Below are 21523 nucleotides of genomic sequence, written 5' to 3'. Positions count from 1 at the left end.
GTGACTTGGGGCCAGTTACTTAACCTGTCTGGGCCTCAGTTTCCTTATCTATAAAATGGAGATAATAATAGTCCCTGTGTCTCAGGGTTGTTTCAGGTTGAAGCAACAATGAAAGTTTTCACGGGTGTCCGTGTGAAGAGATCACCAAACAGGCTTTGTGTGAGCAATAAAGCTTTTTAATCACCTGGGTGCAGGTGGGCTGAGTCCAAAAAGAGAGTCAGTAAAGGGTGGTGGGATTACCATTAGTTCTTATAGGTTTGGGATAGATGGTGGAGTTAGGAGCAATTTTTTTTTTTTTTTTTTTTTTTTTTTTGAGACGGAGTCTCGCTCTGCCACCCAGGCCGGAGTGCAGTGGCGTGATCTTGGCTCACTGCAAGCTCCGCCTCCCAGGTTCACGCCATTCTCTTGCCTCAGCCTCCCGAGTAGCTGGGACTACAGGCACCTGCCACTGCGCCTGGCTCTTTTTTTTTTGTGTGTGTGTGTGTGTGTTTTTAGTAGAGATAGGGTTTCACCATGTTAGCCAGGATGGTCTCGATCTCCTGATCTCGTGATCCACCCACCTCAGCCTCCCAAAGTGCTGGGATTACAGGCGTGAGCCACTGCGCCCAGCCAGGAGCAATTTTTTGTGGGCAGGGGATGGATCTTACAAAGTACATTCTCAAGGGTGGGAGAATATTACAAAATACCTTCTTAAGGTGGGGGGGAGAATATTACAAAGTATCTTCTTAAGGGTGGGGGCGGGGAGAAGAATATTACAAAGTATCTTCTTAAAGGTAGGGAGGGTGTATCGTACAAAGTACATTCACAAGGGCGGGGGGGGCGGCAATATCACAAAGTACATTATCCCAAGAGCAGGGAGGGTGTATTGTCACAAAGTCAATTGATCAGCTAGGGTGGGGCAGGAACAGATCACAATGGTGGAGTGCCATCAGTTAGGGCAGGAACTGGCTATTTTCACTTCTTTTGTGGATCTTCAGTTGCTTCAGGCCATCTGAATGTATACGTGCAGGCCACAGGGGATATGATGGCTTAGCTTGGGCTCAGAGGCCTGACATTCCTGTCTTCTTATATTAATAAGAAAAAGTGGGATTGGGGCAGCGTGGAAACCTAGAGTGGGTGAGATGAAGTTGAAGGAAGATTTTGGGGTAACAGGTGATACTGTGGGGTTGTTGGAAGGAGCATTTGTCATATAGAATGATTGGTGATGGCCTGGATGTGGTTTTGTATGAATTGAGAAACTAAACGGAAGATACAAGGTCCGAATAAAAGGAGAAAAACAGGTATTAAAGGACTAAGAATTGGGAGGACCCAGGATATCCAATTAGAGATGCCCAAGGGGGTTCAGCATAATTATTTGCTTGATTGGAGAGTTTTTGGGCTGTGTCCTTGAGTTTTTTTATGTTGTCATACACCAGGCCAGATTGATTTCGGTAAAAACAACGCCCAGGTGATTGAAAAGCTTTATTGCTCACACAAAGCCTGTTGGTCTCTTCACACGGATGCGCGTGACAAGAGTGAAATCCCCCAACACCTAGTACAGGCTGAATGAAACTGTCACCAAATTACGGGAGGGTCCAATAGCCCAAGCTGTTTCCCTGGGACCCCATGCACAGAACGGTCCACCTGGACTTCGCCCTTACACCCACTGGCTCTCCTCCTGGCCATCACCATTGGGAGAGGTCTGAGTGAACAGCTTGCACATGCCCCTGTGTTTTCCAGAGCTGGAGGGGCTGCTGTGCCCAGACACATCCGCGAGTGTGACCCAGCCCTGGAGCTCTCCCTGCTGGCTGAGTTGCCTCGGGGGAACAACAGCCATGCCACCACTTAGGGACTGACCTTCCCACTCGCTGACCGGATGCCTCATCAGAAAGGGAAATGCTGCAGAACGGGGAAGGACCAGTGCTGCTGAGGCCGCAGGACGCAGAAGGACACGGCCGAGGCCGCAGGCCAGAGCCCAGTGTCCCCCAGGGGCCTCTCGGCCGCTGCGAGCCACTGACAGGGAAAGGCCGAGAAAAGTCAGGGATGCTGATTCTTGCTGGCAGTGGCTGCGGGACGGCCCTGCCTCCCTGGAACTCTGCTGAGCCTGTCGGCTGTCCCTGGCCACAGAGCCCTGGGGGCTCAGTGAGGAGTTTCCTTTCAAAGAGGGGCCCCAAGTGGCCAGGGCTCGTATCAGCCCCGGCCCTGGCATCCCCCCCACACGCCCGTCTCAGAGCCTGTGCGGCCCGGCCCATCCCCTGTGACTGAGCTCGGTCACCTGGGTCCGTGTGGGCACCACCATGTAATTTGAGACCAATGCATTTCTATTCCCCGACACATCATATTCTGCTGCTGCTCTGTCACCAGTGTGACCTAAGGAAAGAGGGAAGGAAAATGCCGCTATGGGAGGAGAGGGCCATGGCATCAGGGGACAGGAACGGCGTGGGGGAAGGGGGCAGCAAGCAGCTGCCAGGGTGGGGGGCGGGCTGCTGAGCCCACACCAGGCTTGGAGCCGGAGCCCTATCCCTACCGCTGCCCCCACCTTAGGGTGAGATGCAGATAGTCCCCGGGGTTCTGGGCTCCACTTCCCACTGAGATGCGACCCTCTGCTGAGGGTGGAGTCCAATCCACATGGTGGCTCGGCAGGTGGTGAGAACTGAAAGGGATCTCATGTTAATGAACGGGCCTCAGGCAGCACGTGGATGCCCCTAGCTCCAGAGGGGTGTGTGTGGGATGCAGCAGCTCCTGCTGGCGAGGGCCAGGGCGTGGGTAGCTGGCACTGGCTGGCAGAGGCTGTAGAGTGGACATCCATCAAGGCATAGGGCTTGGACTGGGCAGGGGTCCAGCATGCCTAAGTGGCCCAGACATCAGACCCAACCACCTCAGAGCAAAAGTGAGGAGGACTCAGGCCAGCCTCCCTACTCCCCAGGCATCCATGCATGATGAGGAAGAAGGGAGAGGCCCTGGCAGAGCAGGTATGAACCCCTCGGAGACTGAGAAGGCACGACAGAGGGCCACGGGCCATCACCTTGCACTGTGCCCCTCGACCTGGGCAGGGGCCCCCAAGGCACTCAGAGCGCAGGGCAAGAGTAAGGGGATGGCTGCAAGAAGGGGCCTGCATGACAAGCTCATGGCAAGGGTCGTCTGCTGCCAGCATATCCCTCCCTGAAAGCGCAGTCATGCAGGGCGCTTTCCAACACCCAGAGCATAGATGTTCCAGCACCTCTTGGGCTTGGTGGGAAACGGCTTTGCCCTTCTGTGCAGCAGGTCACAATCCCCCTGCACCACCAGAGTCTGTTTATGTGGCTTAGTTCCCTTGCCAGACTCTGGCAGATGGGAAGATAGATGAAATCCTGCCTGCCGCTACACAGGAAACCCAGAACCAAAGGAAGAGGGGCTGAATGATTGGAGGCACAAGTGTCTGTGATCACTTCTGCTCAGGCTCGGAAGGGCCAGCAGGGGCAGCCCCCAGGCCAGGCTCCCTGCCAGGCGCGGGTGGGAGGTCATGCGGGCTGCAGCCAGGCTTCCTTCCTCCTGTCTGGCTGCAGGGAAGTTTCCCTTGCTCTGAAGTTTCCCCACTCTGTGAACATTCCCACGGGGCACCCTATGCTGCCTCGGGTGCTGTCCCATCCTGGTAACTCACGGCACCATCGTGATCTCCAATCACCTTCGTTTGTTAGCTGCCTGTCCGGCTCCACTAGACGGGGACTCTTCTGCATCCTTGCTGATGCATCCTGGGTGCCCAGTACTCCCGTGCTTCCCCATGCTTCAGGACCAAGGCCAAACTCAGCCGCACGCACCTTCTCCCACCCCAGCGGGCTCCCCAGGGTGGCCGAGGGCTGGCACCTCTTTTGCACAGGCGGCTCCTCTGTGTGGAATGATGCCCTTCCACTCTCCACTTGGGAAACACCAACTCTGTGACCAACACCAGCTCAAGGATCACCCCACTGTGACTATCTCCACGACCAGGTGGAGACAGCTGACCGTCTCCTTTGGCTACCAAGGCCCTATCCTCGCTGTGCCAAGGCAAGCAGGTGCCCCCATGAGAAAAACGCTTGTCCAGGACGGGAGCTGGCTGGGGCTGCTCCCAGACATCATGGGCCGAGTGAACAACTGCTCGGCTCGCTGGCCAGCTCTGATCTTCCCCGCCTGTGCCGAGTACTTCCCCGCGTGCGGTATCTCTCCCCTCCCACACCCTGCAAGTGAGTGCTATCCCCACTGTGCCAGTGAGGAAGCCGAGGCACAGAGAGATCGAGAGGCTCACATAAGTGGGCGTGGGAGTCAGTGCAGAGGCTCTGGGGAGCAATTTGGCAAACCTGCTGCAACTAGAAACGGTATCCCGGGACCTGGCCATTCAGACATCAGCATGGATGATGGAGACACAGCCTCTGCCATAGAAGCAAAGGCATAAGGGCACCCAGCCACCAGGAGTTCCACACCCACAGATAGAGTTCATTTTTTATGGGAGTCTCTGAGACCACAGTTGCTTTATGGGAATTCATTTAGTCACTTATTCATTCAAAAGAGATTTACTGAGCACCTACTACGTGCCAGGCCTTTTCCAGGTACTCAGTGAAAAATCAGGTGGGCAGACCCTCTCTGGACCCGATACAAAGTCACCTTCGTGGGAGTCCCTAACCCTCCTGAGACACACCACCAAGGAGACGCCTGGACTGGGGAGCAAGACCCAGGATTGCTTGACTGCAACTCAGCTCCGGCGGCAGCCCAGGAGGGGCCCTGGGGAGTGAGAGCCCGACAGCCCGGCGCATCATCGCCCCTGTTCTTGTGGTTCGGCTGTCACCTCCTTGCTGGAGCCTGCACAAGACAAGCTCCGAGGCTGCCTCCAGCTGTCAGCCGGGTGTGTGGATGGCTGGCCCTCCTTGTCCACAGGGACTCTAACTCCCACTCTGACAACCATCAGTTCCCCACGGGAGGCCAAGGACAGCATGCTGGGAGGCTTCCACATCAGCTGTCAGGAGGTCTGCGGAGGAGGGAGGAGGTGGGGAGAGGCCCACTTGCGGGGAGGGTGCCGCACATTTCAGGAGGAAGCAGAGGTGAGACCCACCCACAGGACACCCCGTCAGAGTGTTCCCCACCTGCTCACCACCCCCGGTCTGTTGACCTCCCCAGCCCTGCTGGAACATGTGCTGACCACGACATCCCCAGCACCTAGGGCTGCTCTATTCGTGTGCACTAAAGGAGTGAGTGAGCAGGCAGGCAGGCCTCAGAACAGGAGGGCACAGCAGATCCACGCAGAAGCCAAGGCAAAGCAAGAGGCAGAGTGGATGGTCTGCGGGGAGAGGCAGCTGTGGCCAGGGGACTCCAAATGCTGTGGGGAGGTCAGTGAGGCCTGAGGTGAGAATCCATGGAGCATGCTAGGGGATTCGGGAGCTGTCGGTCTTCAGGCCACAACAGCAGGGGAGGACCAGCACAGGAGCCACCTTCCCACAGGTATGTGACTCCGTCTGCCGTGCTCTGGCCATGTCTCACTGAGTCTCAGTGACCTGATGCAGGCAAGGGAACCTCACAGGGCCGCTGGGGCAAGGTAGTGAGGTCACAGACGTGCCTCCTTGCACGGGGCCAGCAGGTGCAAAAACAGCAAATGTGAGTTTCCCCCTCCTCAGGTGGGGAGAGGTGCTTCCAAGGATAGAAAGCACAAGCCCCAAACCTCCTGAGAGAGAGGAGTCTATCTCTGTAGACCACAAAGCAACCTCGCTGCCGCTCTCTAAGTCCCCCAAGCTCCAGCAGGGCCCAACCTGTGCATTGAGATTCATGATGCGCCCAGGGTTTTGCATGCGCTGTATCGCCACCAGGAGCCCTCATTAGAGGCAGCTGCAGTGGCCCTTGTCCGAGGAGCCTTCCCTGACCAGCCGCCCCAGGCACCCTTCCCTGATGAACCAAGGTGTGATCACGTGTCCTGACCCTGCTCGCCATACTCCTGTGCTCTGAGCTCCCCCAGTGCAGGGACACAGCGGCCAGGAGTTCGGGGAGTGCCGGACATGACTGAGGACAGCTCTCAACTCAGCATGCTCCTTCCACACCCGTGCTCTGCTGAGCGCTTTCCTGGTGTTCAACTCGAGTGGTGCTCCCACCAGCCCCGGGAATTGGCACTGACCAGCACAGGGCTCAGCAGGACAGGCAGTTGCCTCCTTCCTTCAGGCTGGAAAGGACACTCAGGCCACCCACACGCCAGACTTGCTCTGCAGCAGTGTTCTGTTTCACCTGTGCAGTGTGGGTTCTTAATTTCAATTTGTGGCCTACATTGAAAAATAATTAGATTTCCCATAAAAATTAGATTTCCAGCTTCTCATGGAAGAAAGAGCTGGCAGCAGTGGTCTGCTTATTCCGACAGAAACACAAGTGAGTGGAACCAGGACGAGCTCTGCAGCGGGGCGTGACCTCTCCGGTCGCCCCAGTCCCCACCACTCCCAACAGCCTTCAGCCACCTGGGCCCCTCAGACCTGGCTCCTGTGAGCTCGTGAGGGCACTGCCCTCTTCTGAGCCTTGCATGCAGCCTCGCACACACTGCCGGCCCTCATGGCTGTGTCTCCTGGTGGCGCACAGGGTCAGGCTGTAAGGCCGGCAGGACAAGCGTGAGGAACAGAAACAGGGCCAGCAACACCCCCAGGGCCACGGCACCACTAGCAGACCCTGAACCCTGCTTGCCTCCCCCCGCTTAAGGGACCCATGTTTTTGTGTCCAGTTTCAGAGATATTTTTCTCTTTCCCAGGAACCAGAGCCAGAGACTGGTGAACTATGAGTGGGGGCGACGCCTTCCGCCTGGCTGGTTTGCAGCTCTGTGGCCAGTTTACGAGATCTCCACCACGACCAGCCGAAAACATTCCTGTCTGACCACTGCCTTCCCCGCCGCCACCATGCGGTCTCAACACTCTTGAAAGTTAGTGAGAAATTGAGCCCATATGCCTTCTGATTGTTTGCAAACCCTGGCAAGGCTTTGGTAAGTCCAGGCCAATTTCTGGATTAAATTAGAAAAGAAAAGAGGAAAAATATCTGAATCCTGGCATAGAAAGAAATCATTCATTCAAAAAAAAAAAAAAAAACTGTTGTAGAACATACTGTACAGAGAATGTTCTCATGCTGGGAGGGGTCAAAGGTTACAGCCTCAACTGAAGGCACAGAAGACCCTTGGATTCCACGTTCCCCATAGGCCTAGCAGTGTGTCTGCCCTCAGCAGAAGAGATGCTTTGGGGGCCCAGGCATTCACCCAGAATATAAGCAGTTAACACAGCCGGGAGAGACCATTCCGTGTGCCCAGAAAACTGCTCCTCCTGCTCTGCCATCCTACAGAGGTTAAGAGCAGCTCATTCTATCCTTTCAAAAGAATCCCCGAAGTGGCCTCACTGGTCCTTTGAGCTGACGAGGCTAGTGTGGGGGTGGGCTGGGGTCTGAGCAGCCTGCTGTGCTCAGTACTTCCCTAATACGTACAGCCATGTGCACTGATGTAGTGAAAGGCACGTGCTAACTTTGGAGGCCTGGGGCCATTATAGCTCAAGGCAGGCACTAAGCAAGTACATTTCTGCAGAACCTGGTAGCAAATATTCCTTTAGCACCCCATAGTGAATGTTCTCAGCTTGGTGGGCCATATGGTTTCTGTTGTAGCACAAAAATGGCCACAGGCAATTCATATATCAAGAGGCGTGGCTGTGTCCCAATAAAACTTTATCTACAAAAACAGGTGAAGGGCCAGGTGGCCCTGGGGCCAGAGTTTGCCAACAGCTTCAGAATCTCCAGTTTACCTTGACAAATTCACGTGAATTTAGCTTTCATGCAAGTAATATGTCCAAATTTACTTTAATGTAAAACTGATGTTTTAAAATGCTTATCATCCAAAAAAGGGGGGAGATGCCTTACATCTGTCTGGTGGCCTCTGGCAGGCCTGAGAGTACATGTTCTCAGCAGCAGTAGGTTGAGCGCTGGCCTTGCTGCAGGCTGGGTATCACCCACTGCAATGGTCTGCCTCCTGTCTACAAGGAGCGCAGTGGGACCAGTGGCTCACACAGACAGTTCAAAGTCTTTGTAGATCCTGATACTTAAGCAACACATTGAGGCCTTAGGCTTCTCAGGGAAGAGTAGGATTGAAATTAGTGCTTTAATTAAATGCTTGAAGCCACAAAGGAAGCTTCAGCCTTGGGCCCAAGTTTATATTTCTTGAAGTCTTGGCACAGATAGATTTTACTTTTAAAAACGTATCCATAGCCAGGCGTGGTGGCTCATGCCTGTGATCCCAGCTACTCAGGAAGCTGAGATGGCAGGATCACTTAAGCTCAGGAGATTTGAGTCCACCATGCAACATAGCATGACCCTGTCTCTAAAAAAAAAAAAATCTTTAAAAAATTAGGCATGGTGGTGTGTGCCTGTAGTCTCAGCTGCTTGGGAGGCTGAAGTTGGAGGCTGCAGTGAGCTATGATCGCAGCACTACACTCCAGCCTGGGTGACTCAGTGAGACCCTGTCTCAAAAAAAAAAAAAAAAATGCATATATAAACATATTACTCTCACAATGGCTCTGATCTTCCAAGCCATTCATCCCTGCCTCCCATTTACCTGAGCCTGGAGAAGAGTCCCTGTCTGTACCTGGGGACGAAACTTGAGGTGCCACACACATCTGAGCTGCCTCCTAGCATGGCAGCCTCACCTGTCAGGCCCAAGCCCACTCCTTAGGGGTGCCCAGGCCCACACACATGGCCACAGCATCTGGTTTGTGAGCAGAGACTAGCCCAGGCGCTGGCAGAGCAAGTTTTTGAAAATGTGAGAAATACCAAAGCCCCAGGGTCAGCATCAGGCATGTTCAGCAATGTCAGCTGTGTCCCAGCCTGGCAGCACCCGCTACTTCAGGGAGCATGTTTCCAAGCAGGAAGGGTCAAACTTGACAGTGGTCTCCCAATGCCCTCAGGGGCAGGGGGCGGGCCTGGGCAGAGGAGAGCCCCTTATCCTCCCGGCTGGGTCCAGGGGAGGCAGTAATGCAAGGTGGAGGCTGGAGGCTGAGCCAGAGTCGAACGCTGGAAGGAGCAGGAGCAGAATGAAGGCAGAGGGAATAGAGTTCATTCTGCCAGTGACCGGGCCGGGGGGCCAGCAAGGCTGGATGGCCCACACATCTGCCCATGGCTCTCACTCCATCCTCCTAGCCTCACAGTGCTTGCGGGGGGAGACCCCTCTGCCCTTAGACGGGCGAATGTGGGCATCCCCAAGAGGCCTCAGCATCTCTGACCAGGCCAAGGGCCGCTGAGCCTCAGGAGACTGGACTCATCCCAGGGTTGCCAGCAGCCAGGAGGGCTACTACGGCTGCGTGTGCTCAAACTCCAGTGTAGGCCGGGCACAGTGGCTCACGCCTGTGATCCCAGCACTTTGGGAGGCTGAGGCTGGCAGATCACCTGAGGTCAGGAGTTCTAGACCAGCCTGGTCAACATGGTGAAACCCCGTCTCCACTAAAAATATAAAAATTAGCCAGGCGTGGTGGCACGCGCCGATAATCCCAGGTACTTGGGAGGCTGAGGCAGGAGAATTGCTTGAACCTGGGAGGTGGCGGTTGCAGTGAGCCGAGATCACGCCATTGCACTCCAGCCCGGGTGACAGAGCAAGACTGTATCTCAAGAAAAGACAAAAACAAAAACAAAAAAACTCAGTGCAGAGAGCCTCTGTGGACGAGGGCCCGCCCCCTGCCTGCCACAGGCTCAGCACACACCCAGCGCCTTCTTAGCACGGCTGGCTTTGCCTGGGCCTCAGAGGTATGTGGACGTGCCCAAGCAGAGGCTGGGGAAAGGCCACAGAGAACGGGAGCCTGAGGTGGCATCCGGGGGCACATGGAGGGCAGGAGGTGGTCCCTCAGGCTGTGGGGTCTGAGCACAGGGCTCAGGTTCCTGGGCTCGCCCTAGGGACAGGCTGACTTCATAGATGACCAGGGCCCATGCTCAGAAGGCCCTGAACTTGGGGCTCGACCCTCTGCAGCTCTGTCTTGAAGTTCTTCGTCATCTCACCCTTGCATATGTGTTTTGTAAGTGAAGGCTCCTGGGGCAATGGAGCACGGTCCCACCTTCCCAGGACAGGCTTTCAGCTGCCCCCAGCAGGTGCAGGATCAGGCATGTATTCCCCACGGCATCTCAGGGCAGGCGTGGTGGTGGCCATCCCGCCCACGGCTGGCAGGAAAGGGGCATGTCTGGTGGATGGCCGGCCAGAGCCCATGTTTCGGCAGAGGTGAGCCTCCCGTGAGTGACACCTGCGTAGAGATGGGATTGGCCATGGCCATATGCTCTGGGCTGGAGCAGTGCACCAGTGGGAAGGGGGCATGCCTGGCTCCACTTCCCCAGACGCCCTGGGCAGGACACAGCCAATATGTTCTTCCAGGGGTGGCAGGAAGCTCTCAGACCCCAGTGGGTGCACCCTTCATGCTGGGGGTGCACTCACTCTGCCAGGACCCCGTACCTGAGGAGCATTCCCTCAGCAGGATTCCACTCTGCGAGATCCTCTCTTCTTCCTCCCAGCCTCCCTGAGTCTGGCCTGTGTCTGTCATAAACTTCTGGTCAGCCTGAGGCACCCATCAGGGATCAGCCACAAAATACACATTTGTTTAATTTCAGTGACTCCACACAGAAGCTAAATGCTCTAATAGTTGCATTTAAAATAGCCATTGCACAATTTAAAGATGAATAAGAAATTCATGCTAATAATTCAAGGTTCCAATTTTTGTTCACTTAGAACAACATTAAAAAGCAAATAAAAAACAGCAAGTCGAGAGAGAGAGAGAGACAGAGACTAACGAAGAAAGGAAGTGGCTTAATTGTCCCTTTTTTTTTTTTTTTTTTCTGAGACGGAGTCTCGCTCTGTCACCCAAGCTGGAGTGCAGTGGCGCGATCTCGGCTCACTGCAAGCTCCGCCTCCCGGGTTCACGCCATTCCCCTGCCTCAGCCTCCCGAGTAGCTGGGACTACAGGCGCCCACCACCACGCCCGGCTAATTTTTTTGTATTTTTAGTAGAGACGGGGTTTCACCGTGGTCTCGATCTCCTGACTTCGTGATCCACCCGCCTCGGCCTCCCAAAGTGCTGGGATTACAAGCGTGAGCCACCGCGCCCGGCCCTTAATTGTCCCTTTTTATGGCACTTTCCTCTGCTCTTTGAACAAGCGTTCCCACATTTTCATTTTGCGTTGGGCCCTGGGAGTTACGTACTGGCTCTGCCTTTAGGCCAGTGTTCCCCACTGGTAATATCCTGATGAGTTTTGCAGCAGCCAGATATTGAGGGGAAATAAGAATGCATGTAATACATTGGCTCCTTTGAATTCTTTATCTCCCCGCCACACCTTTCTTTCCTTTTTTTTTTTTTTTTTTTTTTTTTTTTTTTTTGAGAGAGAATCTCACTCTGTTGCCCAGACTGGAGTGCAGTGGCATGATCTCGGCTCACAGCAACCTCCGCCTCCCAGGTTCAAGCCACTCTCCTGCCTCAGCCTCCCGAGTAGCTGGGATTACAGGCACGTGCCACCACACTCGGCTTATTTTTGTATTTTTAGTAGAGATGAGGTTTTGCCATGTTGGCCAGGCTGGTCTCAAACTCCTGACCTCAAGTGATCCACCCGCCTTGGCCTCCCAAAGTCCTAGGATTACAGGTGTGAGCCACTGCACCAAGCCTATCTTTCCTCTTACTTTGGGAGAAATTCAGGTGGAGGGCTGCTATGGCTGAACCCAAGAACAGTCAGTGGTTGGTGAGGGACTGGAGCTTGGGCAGTACAGCTGCCAAGTAGGGCAGAACCTCCGAAGACTAACTTCTGGGGACAGCAGGAGGCATCAAACACATCATCCAAGGGAGAAGCTGTTCCCCTGGGAAGGGAAAGACTGCAGGATCTGACCACACACAAAAATGTAGGACATCAAAAACTATCCCAGGCAGAATAAAACAAAAGGTACACAGCCAGACTGGGGAAAATATTTCCCACACATGTGACAGACAAAAAGTTAATCTACTTAAGTACACAGACTCTTCAGATGAATAAAACACCCCCACATCCCAGCAGAATCAAGGGCGTAAATAGGCCAAGCACAAAAAATAAAATAATCTCTGTTTACAAATACACGTATATTTTTTAATGCAGGCTCATTAACATCAAGGAAATACAACTTACAACAAAAAACCTCATCTCAGTTGTAATGAAATCACCACTGCTCAAAAGGACCTAGTGGTGTGAGGAGGTGGGGGACAGGCATTTGCTCAATGAAGCGGGAATAGATGAAACCATAACAGAGAACATACCAGCGTAGAAAGCTTAAAAAATGGGCAAATCTGTTGGCCAGGGATTTCGCTTTCGGCAAGTCAGCTTAAGGAAATAGTAAGCAAGAGCGATAGATTCAGCTCTATGAACGTGAGACAGTTAGTGGCATGTCTGACCTCTAATGGAGAAATAAGTTTTGCTATGTGAATATGTCATATAAATAATAAGTTAGGTAAAAAGTGTGTGACAGTCACACGATGCGATGTTATGCAATCATTAAAACAACTTGGCAGACAGTAACTGCTGGGAGAAGACATTCACATACCTACATGAATTTATGCTAATTTTACATAGTAAAAAAAATGTCCAGGCACGGTGGCTCACGCTATAATCCCAGCACTTTGGGAGGCCCAGGTCGGAGGATCACCTGAGGTCAGGAGTTCAAGACCAGCCTGGCCAACATGGTGAAACCACTGTCTCTACTAAAAATACAAAAAAAAAAAAAAAATTAGCCACCCATGGTGGTGCACACCTGTAATCCCAGCTGCTCAGGAGGCTGAGGCAGGAGAATCATTTGAACCCGGGAGGAGTAGGTTGCAGTGAGCCGAGATCACACCACTGTACTCCAGCCTGGGCGACAGAGTGAGACTCTGTCTCACAATCAATCAATCAATCAATCAATAAAATCATCAGTGTTAAATAGGGACTATTTCAAGAAACCAAAAAACATGCTTTTCTAGATGTGAGGAAGATAAGAAAAACTGGACCCAGGAGGGGCTGCTGGAATGGGCAGGTGGGTGGTTGCCTAAACCAAAGAGCCCCTTTCTGTGCCCAGGCGGCCTCGTGAGTGCTCCAGGCGGCCTCGTGAGTGCTCCATTTCCAACCCTCTTCCCTTCTGGCAAGTCTGAGATGAGAAGGGCAGCTTCATTTTTCCCATGGAAAAGGGAATATCACGTCTTGTCTTTAACATAGAAAGGAAGCAGCCCCTCCAGTGACTTCCACGGCTCCCGGAGCCACAGGCAGCTCCCCTCCACCTCTGGAAGACGGCAGCGGTCGGCCTTGCTGGCCCCGACTTCCCCTACCTGTGCCCCCTGCTTGACAGGCCAGGCCTTCTCCATTCTTCCAGCTGGCCCCATTCCTGCCTCAGGGCCTTGGCGCCGCCTGCCCCCTCCCCCAAACCTGGAACAGGCTATCCCTATCCTACCTCTTCCCACATCCTTCCGTTGTCATGAGCCTCAGCTCCCGTGCTATCTCCCGTGGACCAGCCCCTGACCTGTATAAAGTGGCCTGCCTTCCCCTACCCTTCTTCCTTCTCCGTCTCATAACTATTTTATTTCTTTCATTGCATTTATCATTATTTGAAATGATCCTGTTTGTTTTTCACTTGAATGTCGTCTGTGTCCCCCTTCCCAGAATGCCAGGTAGCAGGGCTACGTCCTGTCATGCTCACAGCTGCACCTCTTGCCTGACATACAATAGACACCCATAAACACCGGTCCCCCGTATGAATGGCAGCCAGGGGCACCAGACAGAGGAGGGTGGCTATGCCGAGAATCCACCCCATCTCAGCAGCTGAACACAATACACTGTACCCCGTGTTTCCTTACTCACACCATGGTGCGGCGTGGGTCTGGAGGGCCCAAGCTTATGTTGTGGCTGCGCCTACTGGGACATGTGGCTTCCAAGGTTTCCGTGGCAGGGGGAGACAGAGATGGAGGGGACTCCAAGCTCTTGCCAGCCTTGGTCCACAGGTGACCCAGGTCACTTCCTTTCACACAGGCCACTAGGCAAAACTGGCCATGCAGCTCCACGTCAGCTACAAGGGAGACTGGGCAGGGGAGGGGAGCACAGGGGTGATTGACGAGGCTGAACTGCCTGTGCCACCACTGGACCTCATATCCCAGGCTCTGCCACAAAGAGATCCCAAAGGTAGTTCTGCAAGCAGAAGTCACCCCAAATGATGAGGGAAACTGAGGCAGTGCAGGGCTGCCAGGGTGGAGCTGTGCCTGCACTCAGCCCACCTCTGCCTCACCTCCTCCTCAGAGCCTGCATTCCCTGGGTCCCCACCATCGGGGCCCCCACCAGCTCCTCCTCCCAGGGCTCGACAGCCTTTCCCAGAGCACAAGCTGTGCCACCATTCTCTGCATCCAGTTCAGTGGGCAGCTCACTGCCCAGGGCTGGCCCCCAGACCCCGGGCTCTGCATGTGCCGTTGCCCAGCCCCACCTGCTCTACAGCTCCAGATGCACACCTCACTGGGAGCCCAGTCCCAGCCGGCTGCTGCCACCTCTGTCCTTTTGCTTTCGCTCCAGCCATGGGGAGCCCCGTGACCAGCTGGGACTTACAAGAGGAGTGTGACAAGCCACTGGCCAGGCCTTGGAGGGCCACTTGGGATTGTGGTTTGAGGCCCCCATAGCACCCAAGTTCAGAGACAGGGCACGGTAGGCAGTCCTTCTGTGCACAGACCCAGCCCTGCCCTGTCGAGCACAGCAGCTGCCAGCCACACTGCGGCTTCCATCCAGGTGCAAATTAATCCACATAAAGTACTCTTTGGGGTGGCTACCATAAAAAAGAAAAAAAAGACAAGTGTTGATGACGATTTGGAGAGACTAGAATCCCTGTACACTGTTGGTGGGGGGCAAAATGGTGCAGCCACTGTGGGAAACAGCGTGGAAACTCCTCAAAAAATTAAAGAAAGGATGAATTACCCTGTGCCCCGCAATTCTACTTGTGAGCATATAGTCAAGAGAACGGAAAACAGAGTCTGGAACACCCACGTTCACGGCAGCATTATTCACAGTAGCCCATGGGGGGCCACCCGAGTGCCCATGGACGCCTGGATAAACAAAACGTGGCTAATCCACCCACACACAGGATACTGATCCTCCCTGAAAAGGAAGGACATTCTTACACATGCTGCAACATGGGTGGCCCCGAGGACGTCATGCTAAGTGAAATAAGCCAGATACAAAAGGACAGTTACTCTTTGATCCACTTATGTGAGGTACCCAGGGTAGTCAAAGTCTTAGCAACAGAAAGTGGAGTGGGGGGTGCCAGGAGTCGGGGGGAGGGGAGGAACAGGGCTGAAACTCAATGAGCACAGTTTCAATTTTACAAGATGAAGAGTTCTGTGGACGGTGGTGGCGATGGTGGCCCAGCCATGTGAATGTGCTTACGCCACTGAATCACGCGCTTAAAAATGGTGAAGACGGTGACTTATGTTCTGTATATTTCACTGCAATTAAAATTTTTAAAATTAAAATTAAAATTCTCTTGGAACAAATAAGAAGTTAAATAAAAAATTCAGTTCTTCAAGGACACCAGCCACACTTGAAGTCTCCAGAGCCCTGGTGGCTACTGCGCCAGAAAGGGTGAAACGAGCACCTCTGCTCCCCAGCACCACAGGAAGCTCTGGGAGGCCACCCTTTCTCAGGCGCTCCCACTTGCTCCATGCCCCTCCTCCCCAAGACCACCAAAGGGCCCGGCATGCCTTAGATCTGTCCCCAGGACTCTCCGGACATGCACAGGCTCTCAGTGAGGACGCAGGGTATTAATCGTCAGGGCAACGCCATGCTCCAAGCACAGCAGCGCCTCGTCTCCCTCGCCCACACTGAGCTCTTGCAGTGGGAGCTGGGGCTCAGGTCAGAGGCCGAGACCCCCCGCTGACCCTCTGCCACCAGTCTCCCAAGCCCCGGGACTCTCTGCCATGCCCTGCCGCCTCTGCAGGACACCCCTGCTGTGCCCATGACGAGCATACTGTCAACACATTTGCTGAATGAATCAGTGCAACAGGGGACAACAGACATGGCCCAAATACTTCCTCAACTTCTGAGACTTGTCTCCTAAAACGGTTTCTCTGTTGTGATAAAACTTATCTCAATTTAAGAATTTTAAAATTTCTCATGCTTTTCTAGAAACGAACCTTCCCATTATTCAAAATAGGGGGTACGGCTGGATCACTAGGGTTTGAATAAAGTTGGATGGCAAAAGTGAGAGAACATTCTAGACATCCTCCAACCAGCTGTTGTGACAGAGAGACCCTGGGCACCAGGGGAAAGGCTGATCTGCCTCCGCCGGCCTCATGAAGGACTCACCATGGGCCCCACCTTCGGTCAGCGTCCTTGGTGGTCTCTCAGAAGTGACCCCTCCTGGACTGTCACTAAATAGTGCCACTGTCATGATAACAAAACCACATTTTATGTGGAAACTAAAAACGTGTTCACCCTATTGACAGACTGAAAAGCACATTCACTGACATTATCTCATTTAATCACATCAACCCCCATGATGAAAACACTGACCCATTTTACAGACGAGAAAACCAAGGCTCAGAGGATGGGAGCAGTGTTCCCAATGACGTGCCTGGAAAACGCAAGGCCCGCAGTCGCCATCGGACTGTAATTCCAAGCCCAGTTCTTTCCCTGCTGGGTTGGAAGGCAATATAATGCTAGGGGAAGAACTCATATTGTGAAGGCAGCCAAGATTTTATACCTACCAGTCTCAGACCTAGCGTGAGGACTTCCCAAGATAATTTAGCATGGCAAGTGCCCAGCGTGGGCCTGGCACAGTCACATAGTAGGGGCTCGATAATTGTAGCCATTATGGTTTTATTGTTATTAATTTTTTTTTTTTTTTGAGATGGAGTCTCGCTCTGTCACCCAGGCTGGAGTGCAGTGGCGTGATCTCAGCTCACTGCAAGCTCCGCCTCCCGGGTTCACGCCATTCTCCCGCCTCAGCCTCCCCAGTAGCTGGGACTACAGGCGCCCGCCACCACCCCGGCTAATTTTTTGTATTTTTAGTAGACACGGACGGGGTTTCACCGTGGTCTCGATTTCCTGACCTCGTGACCTGCCCGCCTCGGCCTCCCAAAGTGCTGGGATTACAGGCGTGAGTCACTGCACCTGGCCGTTATTATTATTATTGCATTAAAGGTACATTTCAAAAATAAGATGAGGGTAAGTGTGACAACGCTCTCCCAAATAAAATGAATTCTGCCAATGCAGCGGACTTCAGCCCCCAGTACGGATAAGGCTGGGCTCCAGAAGGCTCGCTGACTCATCCAAGACTGGTCAAGAGGAAAGTGAGCAGGAAGGTGGTGTCTCTGTCCAGTGTTCAGCTCACTCACATTCCCCCCTGCCCCTGAGGTATCTTTTCACCAGGGCCCTGGGGACTCTGACCCATGTGTCAGCTTCGCTCCTGGAGGGGCTCACCCCGGTCCGAAAAGCAGAACTGAGCAGCAGACCCCGAGCAGACTGCACACCCTGCTGCCTGCCTCCAGCCTGGCCCCAGAGGACCTCATTCATCCACAGGTTTGAACACACAGCACGGGGTTCTAGAACTTCCCACCTGCCCAGCTTCCACACCACCTGCAGCCCTCCCTAAGCCCTGGCTTCCTCCCACAAATACCCCCCTGCCCCCTAATGCCCCACTGGCAGCATCTCACATTCCAGGACATGCCCTGGTCCTCCTCCTCACCCCTTCTTTTCCCTGCAGGACTCAGCCAAGCCAGTCTGCTCCCCTGGGAACCTGCATTTTGAAGACTGGATGCCCCTCATCCCCACAGTGGCTCTGACCACATGAGGCAGAGAGAGGAAAGGCCTGCACAGCCTCCACCCATACACGGTTCAGCATCCTCACACCTCCTGCTTAGGTTGTTGGGGTGTGGAATGAGGGGGAGGTGGTTCTTTAATCTCTTAGCATTAGGCAGACAACGGCCAGGCACCCAGAAGACGGAGGTGGCACACAGACACCCCTTTCAATAGCGCAGACTCACAAGGAGAAAGGAATTCCCTTCCCGATTTTCAAATCCTCCCACTGCCAGCTTCAAGGAGGGGCCCCGGGTTGGTGTCTGGCCCTCGCTGTAATGCACATGAATCTCTACTTTAAACAGAAAAGGGGCTTCTGTTCGGAGCCAGAGGAAGGCAGGACTATCTAGATGGGCTGAATAACGTCACTTTATGTCTTACTATTATATTAGCTTTTCAGGTAAAATGAGGTTGCCTTTTTAAATAACTTTAGTTTTAAAAGTGGCAAACATCAAGGAAACGTATTTTTCAAATGACGCAACATCGAATGACACCGTCATCCAAATGACTGGAGTTTGCGTAAAACCGCCTTAGCCTATAAAGAGCCTCGCCAAGTTAGAATTACCTGCAATTTGGAGATGAGAAAACTGAGGTCAGGGATGGTCAACTTGTCTCACCCGTGGACCCAGCAAGCCTCCCTGAGACTGTGTCACTCACCTCCGGCTAACGAGGAAATCGGCAGAGCCTCAGGGGACCTGGCCCGGGCTGGGCCTCTCTGGCCTGCCCAGCCCCTGGTTGACCCTCCCCGCCCCACCCTGCCCCCTTAGCCACCCCACTCACAATGTTCATGAGCGTCAGCAGGTACTTCTGCACGTGCTCCTTCCCGTGGAACTGCACCACGGAGTCATCCACGCCCAGCAGGACCTCGATGTTGTAGTCATCATCTGCAGCATGCCTGCGTGCCCTCCGCCTCGAGCTGTTGACGCGCTCCTCTAGGACGCCCAGGGCGCGGCTGAGGCTGTCCAGGCTGCCCGGGGAGACCCCTGCAAGGAGGAGACAGCATCTTCAGCGGCAGGGCAAACCCACCCGGACACACACCCACCAGGCGCCAGCTGGGCCATCCTCTCATTTAAAACTCACAGCACCCTGAACCGAGGGTATTGTTCCATTTTACAGAGGAAAGCGAGGTGCAGAGGAAGGTGGCAGAGACTTGCCAAGCTGTCTCAGACACAGCAGGGCTCCGACAGGCACCTCTGTGACTTCCAGGACCGCTCGTTCCCCAGCCCCTGGTGGCAACCCCAGCCACAGCAGGGGCCACAGTGGCCTCCACACCATGGATCAGGCCTGCTGAGACTGTGAGAGGCCCAGCCCAGCATCACCGTCTGCCTTATGGAGCCCAGGGCTGGCATTCAGCCATGGAGAGGCCGGGAACCTCAGCCCACACTGCCTGATGCTGGAGTGGGTAGAGCCACCTCTTCTCCCCTGAAGGGCTGCCAGGTGCCAAAGGACTGGTGTCCCAGGTGTCACCACCAGCTGTTATGGCTGGGGAAACCGAGGCCCATCCTGGGCTGTGCATGTACCCCAGTGTCTCCTTGGGCCCCTCCCAGAACTTTCTGCTAAGTCCTCCACTGAAGCGAGGCCCCACATCTCTGAGCCAGGTCCCGGGCCCCTCCCCAGGTGAACTGTACCGCCTCTCGCCTGATTGAATTGTGCAGAGACCAAGATGAACCCCTCTGTGGCAGCTCCGCTGCAGTCGGCCCTGGGCAGGCACTGACCTCCTGCCCCCAGGGTGTGCCCCTGGCCACTTGGGGCTGCCATCCTGGGGAGTCTGCCCCGGATATCGTCCCTGCCTTCTATGCGGTTTCTGCTCTGTTCTGTGTCCTGCGGGCCTGGAGACCACCCTGGACCAGGCTGCAGTTCCCGGCCCTCCACTGCCCATCTGAAGGCCATGGCAAGGTTGGCCAGGCTGACCTTCAGCATCGATGGCAGCCCCAGACCACACTGCCCACTTACCCCCAAGCCCCAGTGTCCTGGAAGCCCCCTTTCCCTTGCACTGGTCTCTGTGTCTAAGCCAGGTCCCAGCCCCAGGGTCCTGCGTCTCCATGGCATTCCGCAGGCAGGTCCTCAGGGACTCCTGGCCCGGGACAGACCCAGGGCTGCAGGTCATCGTGACATCACCAACCCACAGGGCGGTGGCCAGGCCCCGAGGCCCCTGCAGCTGAGGGAGACCAGTGTCCCTGCTGCAACACCTCTCTACAAACAGTCTTCCAGAACGACACTTTTCACCCCCAACGCCTGTCTCCTGCTGCCTCTTCCAGGCAGGGACAGGCACTCCCTCCCTGTGAGCGTGGCCCAGGACAGGCCCTGGAGGCAGAACAAGGCCTCCGCAGGCGGCACGGCCACTCGGACAGTGAGGCAGCCTGGCACCAGGCCCTCATCGTGGCACACACTTCCTCACCCAGTGCTAACAGCAGGCCACTCGGTGGACATGGCCATTTCCGTTTTATAGATGGGGAGACCCACGGCATCCCAGCGTGGCCTACTCTCAGCCAGGAGCTCTCTCCTTGCACCCTGCAGCCTGGCTCAGACAAGACAGACTGGACATGAGGTTTCAGGCACAAACCTGCAGCCCAGCTGTGGGCAAGACCAAGAGAGACGGTGGAGGTGTGAGGCAGAGGGTGAGGGCTGGGACAGAAAAGTGGAGTAAGTGGGGCCAGGGCTGAGCAGCTACTGGGGTTCCAGTACCTTCGGGGGTCCCTGTGCCACCCCCAGCTCCACAGTTCTGTGTCCCCTCGACGCACACACACAAGCACACACACGTACACACACGCACACACACATGCACACACACATGCATGTACACAGCAAGGACTGCCCAGGGCCACTCCAGGGACAGGGGTGGGGGCGGGAGGCCTGCAGGCCGGGCTGTGTGGAGCTGAGCAGTCTGCTTAGCCGCCTGGGTGATTCGGGGCCATCCATGCCGTTCCCAGAGGAAGCGCCAGCGACTTAAGCCTGACGGGGGGTTGCGGAATCGCCACTCTATTTTTGTACATTTATTTCTTTGCATTTCCAACGAACAGAGACAGCTCACCTTCAGAATCACCTTGGGAAGCAGAGTGATGGTAATTTCCATAGGAAAACTCTTCTTCCCTGGGGAACAGGCCAGACGTTACCCTCTGCCCTTGTCAAACTAGGGGTCACACACGGGCGGTGCCCTCGGCAAAACCAGATCACAGAGGCACTCGTTGAGGTCACGTGGTGCCATCTGGTTGATAGTGTTTGAAAACTGGGAGATTTCATGTTTAAAAAATCTAGAACATCCAGCTTCTCTTGAGGAATTAGGAGATGGGGCCACCCCAGGGGTAGCCCCGGGCTGTGAATTGACGGGCCACACCTAGAGACAAAACACACAGGGCTTGGTTCACCAGGCCACCTGCCTGCCACCGTCAATGTCATTCTGGCACCAGAAGGCATCACAGCATGTCCTCCTGGCCCTAACCCCAGAGTCACCATGCAGGGACCCCTCCAGACATTCCCCGTAGGAGGGCACGGGCGCCGCATCGGGAGAGAGCTGGGCTGCAGAAGGCATCACAGTATGTCCTTCTGGCCCTAACCCTGGAGTCACCATGCAGGGACCCCTCCAGACATTCCCTGTAGGAAAGCTCGGGTGCCGCGTTGGGACAGAGCTGGGCTGGGGCACGTCTTGAGGCTGCTTCTGCTGCCGGCAGAGTTTTTAACTAAACTGTGTGTTGCAGGCCCATTAAAAATAGCAAAGATTTCTAAAGATTTAGAATCTGAATTTCACCTGA

At 54.6% G+C, this 21523-nt stretch overlaps 1 protein-coding gene across 2 annotated transcripts in view; it reads right to left on the bottom strand.

The window, feature by feature from the left end:
- The window catches only part of ADAMTS2 (ADAM metallopeptidase with thrombospondin type 1 motif 2), a 239709-nt gene that overhangs the window by 84241 nt on the left and 133945 nt on the right, over positions 1-21523 (bottom strand). For both annotated transcript variants that reach the window (XM_030824707.1, XM_030824715.1), the window contains exon 4: positions 18555-18757. In XM_030824707.1, the coding sequence (XP_030680567.1) occupies positions 18555-18757 (203 nt within the window). The remainder of the gene's footprint in view (positions 1-18554; positions 18758-21523) is intronic.

This window comes from Nomascus leucogenys, chromosome 2 (genome assembly GCF_006542625.1).
Source record: "Nomascus leucogenys isolate Asia chromosome 2, Asia_NLE_v1, whole genome shotgun sequence".
In the NCBI taxonomy this organism is placed as follows: Eukaryota; Metazoa; Chordata; class Mammalia; order Primates; family Hylobatidae; genus Nomascus; species Nomascus leucogenys.
The sequence above is the reverse complement of the archived record's forward strand: the minus strand, read 5'-3'. Positions and strand labels throughout refer to the sequence as shown.